The sequence below is a fragment of the Amblyomma mixtum genome, chromosome 3 (assembly GCF_055824585.1).
Source record: "Amblyomma mixtum isolate Tamu chromosome 3, ASM5582458v1, whole genome shotgun sequence".
NCBI lineage: Eukaryota > Metazoa > Arthropoda > Arachnida > Ixodida > Ixodidae > Amblyomma > Amblyomma mixtum.
This window is the reverse complement of record NC_143014.1, coordinates 79212720-79225738: the sequence shown is the minus strand read 5'-3', so window position 1 is coordinate 79225738 and position 13019 is coordinate 79212720. Positions and strand designations below refer to the sequence as shown.

General features: G+C 43.8%; 1 protein-coding gene across 1 annotated transcript in view; it reads left to right on the top strand.

The window, feature by feature from the left end:
* Positions 1-51: 51 nt before the first annotated feature.
* Ahcy (adenosylhomocysteinase) overlaps positions 52-13019 on the top strand; it is a 28399-nt gene continuing 15431 nt past the window's right edge. Inside the window, exons 1-3 of the mRNA XM_089579839.1 lie at positions 52-258; positions 8766-8956; positions 10795-10923. Coding sequence (XP_089435965.1) covers positions 228-258; positions 8766-8956; positions 10795-10923 — 351 coding nt within the window. The 5' untranslated portion in view covers positions 52-227. The remainder of the gene's footprint in view (positions 259-8765; positions 8957-10794; positions 10924-13019) is intronic.

Below are 13019 nucleotides of genomic sequence, written 5' to 3'. Positions count from 1 at the left end.
GTCTCGTGGCGCCATCGTCAGTAAAGTGGAAAGAGTAGCTTTTTGTTGAAGTTGTTCACTCTCCCCTCACTCCAACGACGGAGCACATGTGCAGGAAGTGCTCGCGCGCTTTTTCCTTGTCGATTGTGTACGGCTCACCCGTGCCACCAGTATAAAGGTTCGTTCGTCGCGCATCGCTTTGTGCTATTGCCGGTGACCGTTCGCCTGTAACAGTCTAAGCTTCCACGATGTCAGCAAGCAAGCCAGCGTACAAAATAGGTGAGCACTTTGTGTGTAATCCGTTTTTGCCGGCGTTATGAAAGGCTGCATTGTTAACTTCAGTTGGTTTGGCTAGGTTCGCCTTCAGAAATAAGCAGGGAGGTTGTAGTTTACGTGTTCATGTCGCAAGTGGCCTGTGATTTTCTGGCATGCGCAGCCGAAAATCGCATGTAAATTCGGTTGTCTGCTCTGTACGTTGCATGTTTTGCTGTGCAAGCTGCATAATTCGCTGCTGACAACTTTTTATGAATAATCATGGAATATTTCGCCGTGAGCACATATACGCAACTTTTTATGAATAATCATGGTATATTTCGCCGTGAGCACATAACTTGCGTAACTTTAGCACATCATGCACTGATGTGCCACACACATAATAAAATGAAAACGTTAGTTGTTGCTGAGCACGTGTTTGCTGCAACCGGCGTTGAAATCAGCCGCACACTTCGCCTTCCCGCGTGGTTCGGGCGCAACTACGTTCCTTGCACGAACCTTTATTTAGTTGTTAAACGTCGGCCTCGTGCGGTGAAATAAGGAAAACTGTAAAGGGTTTGTCTTTTGCTATTGGAAAGAACTGCTTTTTTCAACGTGCAACTACGTTTTGGCAGCCGCCAATTTTCTCGCCTCGGCCTCTTGCCCGCGAGTGCCCCGATGCGCGCCAAATTTCGAATTGGTTTTATGCTCATACAGAACCTTTGGTTGGCAGTAAAAAAATCTGGACAGCATTTTGAAGTAACATCTTTAGCGTATTGGAAAGTAAAGAAATGTTAACTTGTGTAATTTGTTGAGAGCATAATGTCTGCATTTGGAAAGAATGCCGTCCGGTTCGTAGCGAGATCTGATGCCAGAAATCCTATGTCGTGTATTTTTGGTTAGACAGCATGTGCCATGCCGAGTGCAGTAGCGTACGCGCTGACGAATGGGCAGATACCTCATGTAATAGTGTCGCACAGGAATTTAGAATGAGGCCCTGCTGACTGCGCGGTGGCAGCCACAGCCGCCCTAGACGAGATAAGTTCTCAAGTACTTACTTGCTGCTCGGAGGTCGAACGAACGTACAAGTGGGTGATAATAGGATGGGTTTTGTTGGGAGCAGCTTGTAACGTGGCTTCTTTCTCTCTCTCTTTTTTTTTTTTTGCTATCGGAGAGTCTATCCCACCCATTGATTCGAAAGTGTCAACTCATGGAGCAAATTTTCGTTGGTTTCGAGCTGTTAGCAGGGAAATCCGCAGAAATAATTGCATAACAATGGCAATTCTATCCAGGTGGACCTCGGCTATGTGGACCAAGCAGCGAACAGCTGTAGAAAATTCACTGCTATCAAGCGATTCAATTTGGCCTGAATCATGGGATAACGGGGGTGGGAGGGGAGGGGGGTTGGAAAGTCCGTGGATGATACATTTTTGTTTGAATGGCAGGAGCTATTGTGAATCTGTTCGAAAAATGGTCACTGGTTTTTCTCGAGGACAAAAAAAAAAATAATAAACTGGCCAAGCTCCCGGACCATGAGAGGCAGTCGTATTTGGAAAACTCGCACCTTAATTTGTCTTCTCTCTGAAATGGGTTATTTTATCAAGGCAGTTTATGTTAGGCTTGTAGGTTTGTTATTCGAGAAACAAGAGCGGCAGGAATGTTGTGGGCACGGAGGAAGACAGACGGATGTGTGCTATACATCCTGTCTTATCTGTTTCCCCGGGTGCCAGTGATGCTCTTATGATGCTTATCTGGAATGCTCAGAATAGCTTTATTGGCTTTTGCTTGCTTTTCTTGACAACTGCCAGAAGTGCAGCCAGCTGCTGCAACAACCATGAGAGAATTGATGGTGTCCAACAACCATGAGAGAACTGATGGTGTCGTAAGTGTGCAGGATAAAAGGCTGAAGCATGGCCGTCTGTACCAGTGCATTTTACAGCACCTGCTGTGTTGGCTAGTATTCATAGGCACGTACAGGTGGTGGGGCAAGGGTGGCAGTGGCCCCCTCCCAATTGGCATGAGGGAAGGGGACACAAATTTTGTCCTTTATTGTTCGCTTACCCATAAGGCTTGAAGGCCCCCCCCTTCCCCTCTTGTAGAGACCTGTGAATGCCCATGTTAGTGCTGCTCAGGAGCTTTGGCTTCTGCATGGCCTCAGATTTCTGCAAGCCCTAGCTGCGACATAACGTGTGGCCTAAAAAGCCATTAAGAAAGAAATATTTGAAGCCCATTTCAAGCCATTCAGTTATTTTTGAAGTTGTGAATGATAATCAGCACATAGGTTCTTCATAAGCCATGTGCTGCATATAAGAAGCTCAGGTGCCACTGATGATTTACGATTTGATTAAATAAAATCATTTCAAAGAGAGGTACTTTGTTAGCTTAGTTTGTTAAAAAGTGTTTTTTTTTTTTTTTTTACTCTTGAAGCTTGTTTTAAAATGTATCCCTACTTTCCACGCTTGAGCTGTCTACTGCCATGCCACTATCTACTCAGTTCTAGAGCACTGGCAAGGCTGCTTGCTGGAGTGGAGTGCATAGTGCTTGCAGGCATGCACAGCTGCCTGTTCGTGCTTCTGCATAATTGACTCCACCATGTATCACATGTTTCATGGGATGACATTTAACTTTAAATGTTACGCAGGTACTTTTAAACAAGTCTACTTTTGCAGCCCCAAGTGTGCAAGCCACTTGGGGCAGTTCCTCGCATGTGAAGTTCTGCTTATTGCTGTATTTAGGGGTAGTCTAGAAAGGTTAGGATATATGAAGCCTTTTATTATCTTGAGTGACATAAAGAGTTGCAAAAAAAAAGTGCTACTTTGTACTTGCTCCCCTAAGACTTGACCATTTCATTACCCAATACATAGCTTGCGTGTGAAGTGGCAAGCTCTATGATGGAGCATCATGCATAGCTTCTGTGGTGCAGGTGGCAATAATTGTATTACGCAAGTGTGGATATCTTTGCTGTGCTCCCGGACATTCAGCATGGTCATCCAGCAGTGCAAGCTATCTGTACTATCAGCCAATGAGCATATGTTGCTGCTCTGTTGTTATTCAAACTGTTTTGTTTTTTTTTTACTGCAGTTCCTAATTGCTAGTACCTGAAAGAGCAGAAATTGTGCCGAGTGGTCACTGCACAGGTTTGTCAATTACAAGTTGCAAAAAGGAATATGGGCTGGTCATAGCAGCAATGTCCTAAATAAGAGGTTGAATGATTTTGCTTATCAGTGTCCAGAACATGATATACCTTACAGTAGCCACACCATTGTTAAAGAGCCCTGACAGTCAACAGTTAAACATCTGAAAATTTCTGTTGGGTTATATTAAAGTTTGTTACCCTTCATACACAACTGTTAAAATTTATTGTGAAATTTGTGGGAAATGCAAAAATGGCGTATTATTTAATCACATAGTAAAAGAGGGAAAATTCTTTGGTATTTAATATCCTGTCATCAGTCTTGTAAGGTTTATCATGCGCACTTCTGGAAAGAAATTGACAACAAAATGATCATACTAAGGTACAGACCAGAAACTTGAACATAGTGGTTGCTTCACATTTCACTAAACAAGCTCAGGGTTGCATTTTGAGGGAGCTGCAGAATTTTTTAAATTGTGGTTTTTGTGCATTGCTTTTTGCGAGAAGCTCTGAGCCAAGTGCTCTGTGCGTTTTTTCCATTCGGCGGATGTGTGCAGACAGTCATGGCTGTCCTTGAGCAAAACATCCAGCCAAAGTGCAATTGCCACGTGGCGGCTGCACATCCGTTCTTGTGCTTTTGTGAGGTGGAAGTCCTGACCCGGAGGATACAGATGTTCTACTTTTTCTCTGTATGGCTTCAAACAGTTGTTAGGCTGTGCCCAGAAATGTGTTCAAGCTGAACTGTGCGATTGCAGATGAGCATACAATGCTTTGACAGTTTCATTCCAGCTGCTGTGTTATTGACAGAGGCATAGCTCGGAAAAAAAATTTTTACAGTGCTTTTTCCTGCACTCTCCAATTTCCACTTGTATAAAAACTGACCGGTTTTGGCAGTTTAGGATTGATGCTTGTGGCTTAATTTCTGAAGGCAAGAATCATTAGATTAGAATTAAAAAATTCAGGGGGCGCTTTGGCTCTCTAAACTGCTGCAAGGCGAAAGCCTTTCCTGGCGCACTGTTTGGCATTGACTGCGAGACTGTTTGTGCTGTACTAGTACTTTATTTGACTACACATTACAACTACACACTTTGACTGCCGACTTCGACTGCTTCTTTAGCACGACTGTCTCTCTGCTTCAGTGAGTTCGGTTGTATCCATGGCTCTGTTCGCAGTACTGAGGTATGTAATGTGGTCACTTACGGACGCCTTATACACCCCCTGTCGGAGCGGACGACAACTATTTTATTAGTAGTTGTGTGCTCCAAAAGGGGGCCTGACGCATCCGTGGGTGACCTCATTACTTCGAATCCGCGCACTCTGGCGTCATAACCATTTCGACCAACAGAAAAGCGTGACACCTCTGCTGACAACCTTCTCTCGACAACGATGAGGCATTAAAGGCTTTCGCCTTAATATGTTCCCAAGTGACGTCTTCTGATTTATTGTCCACTTGTTGCTTATTTCATATTCATAATGAAATTGATGTTCTGTGTTATTTTGCTCTTGAGCAGTTATTTAGAGAAAGAGTGGTTGTAGCTTGCAAGGTTCTGGTCCCACATTGCCACTTTTTTCCAGGTATGCCGCTAAGGGAGAGAGAAAAGAGAACTTAAAAAAAAATCATGCTTCCTGTTTTCTTTGCAGCTGTGCTGACTGTGCTTTGGTTAGAAATTAATCTTTTCCAGTATGCGGTAACCTGGAAATAACTGAGCATGTAGAGGCTCCTTTCAAAAATTGGAAAATACCTGCTGTTTTTCTTATTCACATTTGTGAATTTTTAATCTGAAAGAACTATAGACACGAAATTTTCGCTTGTTTTATTCTTTCAAATGATGCGTTCCACATTGGTATACATGCAGTGCCCCATGGTATTCGTTGCTAAATAATTTATAATTAAATTTCTTCTTGACAGTGTTTTGGAGTCGAATGATTGCTGTATTATGTAGTTGATGTTAGGTCACGCAAGGTATGAGAAAATTGCAATAAAACCGGTGATGTGTCGTTTGTTGTAATTCTAGCTCTTGAAGCAGGCTGGTTTAAGTGCTGAGTAGAAACTAAACTACGTATTGACATTTATATTGCAGTTTTTCCATGCCTCACTTGACTTAAAGGTCAACTACATGTCAGACATTGTTCGGTTGATGAAACCGAAACAGCATGAGAAGAAATTCAATTATAAATTATTTAGCGGTCATAGGTGACTACCACATGGTGATTCATGTATTCTAATGTCTAACACATCATTTGAAAGAAGAAAGCATGCAATAAAATTGGGTGTCTATAGTCCTTGAAATGAAACATGTTTTCTTCTGTAATGTTTTTCGACAGCATTGCAAGCAAATGCAAGGAATTGTTTTTTCTCTTTTTGCCCTTGGGAGCGTGCACAAAGAGTGCAGCACATGAAGAAAATAGGATTAAAATACAGGAATTGTCTAAGGCTTTGACACAGGCTTATAACTGCTTACAACTTATAGGCTTATAACTTGCTATTTATTTCTGAGTGCACATACTGAGTGCACATACTTAGCACTATAGTAATTGAAACTGGCTCTTAGCAGTTAAATAGCTGCTGTGATGTGAGGTTGGCTAATCTTTAGCCAAAGTAGGGTTGTCTTTCATCTTTTAAATATGCCATAGACAGCATTAATCACCTTATGGTTACTGTTTTTGTGGCAGTTTTCCATTTTATTTTTTTAAGGTGCAAAATGAGCAGGCTAGATGTTTAACAGAGATGTTGTAGTATTGGCAAATTTGCCTAATGCTGTCTGCTATACATCATGTGTGATTGGAATAAAAATTAAATGGGTGTGTGGTACAGATGTACATGTACACACAGTGTTTTGTAATTTGGGCTTTACTACAGTTCTGCTTTTCATGAGTCTGGTCTGACATGACAGTGTGACATCTATACATCTGCCATTTTGCTTTAGTGAAATGAAAACCCAAGCCTGGATATTAGGTTTCAACTGCATTGCCTCCCTTTTTTTTTTTTACTGATGTTCTGGAAATCTATTAGCCCCTGAGTAGGTGCTCGTTCATACAGAGAACTGCACTTTAATAACCAGAACACAGCAGTACTTCGAAACACTCGTCCTGAATGCCTGTGATAGGAGGACAGGAGAAAATAGCATTTTCACATTTCGCCCGTTGATGAATGTCCTCTTTCAGTACCTGATGTGTGGTTTTGTTTTTATTTCCTGGAGACCAGAGGGGTGAATGGGAATAGCATGTGTTTGTTCTCATTCCTCGTAATTGGTTTTTATTCTGCTTGTTGCATTGCCCTATGCTGTGTCATTTCCTCCTGCTCCAGAATGCTGGCTTCCGGCCAACAATAGCTCTATTTCATGCTGTGCATGTAACTTGTACCAGCTGCACTTTAGCCGAGGATATCTGATTACGTGGCAATTTCTTGCAATTTCATTGCATTGCCTGGCTGAGCAGTAACATCACATTTTGCTGTATATGAATTGTAGGCGTATTATCGGCACCAAGAACTTCTGAAATATGCAATACTATGCATTATAGTACGTTACTTGTGCACAGGCTAAATAAATATACCATGACGTTGCTTAGATTTGTTCTTGTTAACATGCTGTGTAGCAACATTGGGAATGAGCGGTCAGGACAATTGATGTTACTTTCCAGGAGATATTTGGTTCTGAGTAATTTTTAAACAAGTTTTTCTTTAAAAATTAATGTGTTGAATAAGTCTACAACCATTGCCCTTCAGGTTTTTTTGGGGGGTAGTTTCTTCTTATTGAATGCTTCAATAATGTGGATTTTTAATACCGCATTTCCAATTGAATGGTGCACCAGTATTTACCAATCATTTAGTGGCCACATGTAAGACAATGTTTGTTTCTTTGCAACTGCCATGGCAACTGGGTCATGCTCAAGTTGAATAGTGTGCAACATACTTGTTGAATCAACACACAGCATTTGGTACCTGGCTATTTGTGACTGCATAAGTGGGAGGGTTCTTTGGTTGGAAGTGTTGTGTCACAAAGTCAAAAGCTTGATTTGAATTTAAAGAAAATACCACTACAATGTGCAGAATATATGATATGTGGCATATATGATATATCCTGAACTGAATTACCATGAGTCTACTTTGGTATTAGTATGGTAACGACGAGCAGTATTGTTGTTAAACAAGCACAATATGAATCATGGTTGCGTAGTCATTATATCTGCATTTTATTTTATGCTGCTGCCTCATGTTGGCTGCAGGTTAAAAGAGCTATTAAAGTAGAAAGTCTATTAAAGCATCTGTGATATAGACATTGACTCTGTAGTTGTCTATAGTTGATAAAGTGCTTAATATAGATTTGGCTTACGGGAAATGTTGGGCGGGCCCACTCAGGGTGGTTATGTTACTGTTTTTTCCATTTCATTTCCCCCTGGAAAGGCATAGATTAAATGTTAAGGCAGTCTTTGCTGAAACTAAGGCATGCTTTTGTTGTATTGCAAATGGAAGAGGGCTTCTAGCTATAGTACCATCTTTGCCAAAAGTAACCAGGCAATGGGGTTTGTTCCTTTGCTCTGTGGTAGAGCACTTATGGCAGCCGTTAAGCTCGAAATGTGTGTAAGGTAAGGAGGACCAGTGTCCTCGCCCTTCAAGACCTTTCTGTTCTTAGGGTTGCCATTAGGGCTTTGCTGTACGGCTGAGAAGCAAAACCTCTTGCCTGGTTACTTCTGGCAAAGATGGTGCCATCTGTTGAAAAAGTTTACTCCTGCGCCGTTTGAAGGAATGGAGCATTAAACTTTGCAGCAGACAGTACACCATTAAGTATTCTCATGTAGTCTGTCTATTTTGCATCTTTGGTGAAAATGTAAGAAATTTATTATTATTATTATTATTATTTGCTTTTTGCATTTCCTTTAATTTCTCACTACACGAGATTTTCGCACAATATAGAATGAAGGAAACTTGCTGAGGCTTATTTTGTCCAGAAACTTTTCAGTGTTGGCATGCAGACAGTTTATTTGGAAAATGCAATACATGTGTGTGAATATGGATTGCGCTTTTGTGTGTCAAATACTTTTTTTTTTAGAAAACATGACATAATGTTCATATTAATTGTTATCCAATCTGGTTGCTAGCTTTTGTCTGGAAACTATTTCAGTACTTAAGCTTTTACTACAGATGTATTAGATATTTTAGTTTAGGTATTTGGAAATATGGGCTTTGTTGTGTCTAAGAACAGCAAGTAAGACTTACTTGTCCTATTAAGGGGAAAAGGCAGAGTGCTTTTAGCCAATGCATGGGCAATCAAGAAGAGCCAAAAAACTTGTGAGTTAAAGCAAGGCAAGCATGAGAGAGAAATTTATTTCCTCCTCCCTCTACCCAAAATAAGAAAGGAAGGCAAGCAAGCAATAACAATGGCGCTTTTTTTTTTTTCAGCCGACATTGGGTTGGCTGATTTTGGTCGCAAAGAGATTATTATTGCTGAAAATGAAATGCCTGGACTGATGGCACTGCGTCGCAATTATGGTCCTTCAAAGCCACTGAAGGGTGCTCGAATTGCTGGCTGTCTTCATATGACCATTCAGACTGCTGTGCTCATTGAGACTTTGCTTGAGCTTGGAGCTGAGGTAAGTGTTTAAAGGACAATCAGCATGCTCATGTTTTCACGTATGCAGCAAGGCAGACTGGGAAAAAAAACTTGTGAACAAAGCCATTGCAAATCATGTGCACTACCACTTCATTCAACATTCTGGATCTGAATTCGCATTACTTTGTTTGCTGGTAACTTTTCTGCAAAACCCATGGTGGAGGTCAGCAAGAGAAGTGTACTTGAGTGTGAAATGTCATTTTCAAACCTTAAATGAGTATAGGCACCAAATGTTTGTTTGCTTGTTTTCTTCTTTCTAATGATGTGCAAAACATTGCTATGCATGGATCACCATGTGGCATTTGCCTACGACCGCTGCAAAATTAGTAGCTATCTTCTCCAACCTGTTCTGGTTTCGGTTTCAACAGACGAGCGATGGCTATGACCTCAAAGGTCGTATAGGTCATGTCAGGCATGAAGAAAACTGCTATATTATTATGGGGGTTAGCTCTGTAGCAAGCTGAACAGGCTGCAGTCGGAAGGCACACCAAAACCAAGTCATCCAAGCACTAGCTGCAGTGTCCTCGGCGTCGTCAACTGCACAGCGACAGAACAGCGTCCTCTTCACTTCGCGACTGCGCACCGTAACACTACTCCCCTCCGCCCCGTGGAAAGAAGCACAGTCCCGAGGCATCCTAATGTGGTGGGTTCATATGGTAGGGCTTAGGCAGGCGACATGGATGAGCTGTGTGGAGGGGGCTGCAGGAAGACTGGTGGGGTGCTGGGACGTGATTTCATAGGTCACAAGGCTCAGTTGCCTCAAGACACGGTAAGGACCCACATAACGAGGCAGTAGCTTCTCGCGCAGGGAGCCGAGACGTTTTTGAGCGATCTGAGAAGCGTCGAGACTATTCCGTGCGATTTGGCGGGCGGCGTCAGCATGGACAGTGGTGTCGCAAGGTGTCACATGCACTCTGCGCATAGATGGTGTCGATACCAAGGCCACTGGTGTCTGTGCGAAGTTCCGTAGGAGCAGAGAGGTTGAAATGGGCCAGCACAGGTGGAGCAGTGAGGGCCGCAACAAGTGCTGTGCAGGTGTGAGCTCGGTCCAGACCCCAGGAGAAAGGCACATCCTACTTCAGGAGGGTGGTAAGGGGGAGGGCCATGACAGGCCACAGTCAGAAGGCACACTAAAACCAAGTCACCCAAGCAGTAGCTGAAGTGACCTTGTCATCATCAACTGCACAGCGACAGAACATCTTCGTCGCCTCGCAACCGATGGAAGCCGAAGGACTTACGTGCCTGAGGTGTGCCTGTGAGGTGTGCCTGAGGTGTGCCTGTGTGAGGTGTGTTGTCGTGCCTGAGGTGTGCGGGCACCACTGTTTCATGCAATTCAGGTTCGAGGAGGTCTATTTAGACAATCGCTGGCTGCGTGAGTCGTTCCTCGATGCAACCCTCTGTCCGAATTAACCGGCGCAAGCCTGCTCATGTCTGAATTAACAAGTGCCCGACACCATAGGCTTGCATGGGCATCGGCTTGGACCATGCTCCTAGTTTGAATTATCTGAATTAACAGGGGTCGAATTAACGAGATTTTACTGTACATACTGAGATGGCTCTAACTGGGAAAAGAAAGGCAGTGGAGCAATGCACGGCATGGGCAAAACTATTTCATAGGGCTACAGTAGAGCTACAACGGCTTTTGGAAGGCAGCATGTCTGTCATGCTTGTTGAAAAAGTCGTGAGCAAATGAAGATTGACTTGGTTTTCGTGCAGCGCTACAGCTGGTGTATTTGCTGAACAAGAACAAATCTGTCTGCCTCATCTTGCTTCAATTCCCTTATTTAGTGTTATTTCAATTTGTTCACTCCTGTTCAGGTTCAGTGGTCAAGCTGCAACATTTTTTCCACCCAAGATCATGCTGCAGCAGCCATTGCTAAGCGTGGTGTTCCTGTATATGCTTGGAAAGGAGAAACTGAGGAAGAGTACATCTGGTGCATTGAACAGGTATGAAGTGCATGTCTCAAAAATGTGCAGACTTTTTTGCCCTGCTCAGAGGTGGAGTGGTAACAGTGCTAAGCGAACCATGCCACATTCCCCCAACCCATGAGTGCACACTCCAAGGTCCGCACAGATGGCATGGCTTCGCAGAGGGCCCTGTCTCTTGTTCACTTGGATAATGTTGTCATTGGTCTGCACATGAATGTCAGAGCCTTTGGCTGTGTCTTTTTACAAGAATGGCTTTGCCATTTAAATTAAATAAATAAATAAACAAAAAAATTGCTCAGCTCTCACTTGTCATACTGATTCCTTATTGAACATAGTGCTGGGAGACCTGGTCCAGGACCTGATCCATACGCCTCCCATGTGATTCGCTGCTACCTCTTTCCGTATTCGGGACGAAAGACTCTGCACAGCTGAGTTTCGTGAACTCGGACTACGGTTCAAGTTCATGCGGCGGAAGATATTCAAGAACAGTACGAATTCGAAACCATGCAGGGGCAATTGGCCAGCTCGTGTAGAATTTCAGCATCGCAAGTTAAGAGGCTCCCCTTAAGCTTGAATTTCATTTTGTTAGATCAAGTTTCCTATCTCTCCTGCACTTTGAATTAATGAGGTTTCACTGTACACATCATATGGCGGCTTGGGTATTGGCGGCGAGTGCAAACAAGGTCCGAAAAATCGAGTGGTCAGTTGTGGTGCGTCCGAGATTTCAGGCGCTCTTATACATTGGCTCTATGGGCCATGTCGTGGTGCCGCAAAAAAGTCCAAATATTCAAGCATGTCCAATAAATCAGACGCCCGAATTTTCGGTCGTCGACTGTATGTACTTTACCTTCTTACCACGGTCCATTAGGCTGCCACAGTGGCTCAGTGGTTATGGTGCTCGGCTGTGGCAGTTGAATTTCTTTGGAGGAGAAATTCTAGAGGCCCGTGTACTGTGCGATGTCAGTGCACGTTAAAGAACCCCAGGTGGTCGAAATTTCCGGAGCCCTTCACTACGGCGTCTCTCATAGCCTGAGTCACTTTGGGGCGTTAACACTCCATAAACCATCCAACCACGGTCCATTTAGGTCTCTGTGTGGTCTTGGTATTGTGGTGCTCATTTATCGTTCATAGTAAAACTTCGTTGATTCATTCCTGATTCATACGCTGAAAATGGTAGGCATAAAAATGGCCCATAGAGTAGCACTATTTTTCTCCCAGTTGGTACTTTCCCGGATATGATTCCTTGGCTACCATGTTTACAGTTTCGACAAGTTTTCATCGTTTAATATGTTTAGCAATCAACCGCACATGTGCAGGCATGCAAGTGGGCCGAACATGGGGACATGTGACATGAAGAGTTGCAATGCAGCAACAGTCACCCACCGTATTGTTTCTTTGCAGTGCCTATGTGCATATGGGCGAAGCACACACACACACACACAAAAAATGGTGTGCTCTCATATGAGTGGGCTGTTCTTGCGGGAGCACTGCATGAAGAGGAATCGGGGTCTGGGGAACGCAGTATGTAAAGACCACTGCGACAGTCAGCTTGCCCGCAGTGCTTAAGTGCAAGATAGGCAAAAAATTCAAGGAAGAGATTTTGGCTACTTTCGCCATTGCATTCAACGGACCGGATATGTCGCAGAGTTCCTTTTGTGCTTAAGACAACTCAAATGCGGTCTGAGCCGCTGCAGTGGCACAGGGGTTATGGTACCGCCGCGGTGGCTCAGTGGCTATGGTGCTCGGCTGCTGGCCCGAAAGACGCGGGTTCGATCCCGGCCGCGGCGGCTGAATTTCTTTGGAGGAGAAATTCGAGGCCCGTGTACTGTGCGATGTCAGTGCACGTTAAAGAACCCCAGGTGGTCGAAATTTCCGGAGCCCTCCACTACGGCGTCTCTCATAGCCTTAGTCGCTTTGGGACGTTAAGCCCCATAAACCAAACCAAACCAGGGGTTATGGTGCTCAGCTGCTGACCCGAAAGACGCGGGTTCGACCCCGGCCGCAGTGGTCGCATTTTGATGGAGGCGAAATTCTGGAGGCCTGTGGAGTGTGCGACGTCAGTGCGCGTTAAGGAAACCCCAGCGGGTCGAAATTTCCGGAGCCCTTCACTACGG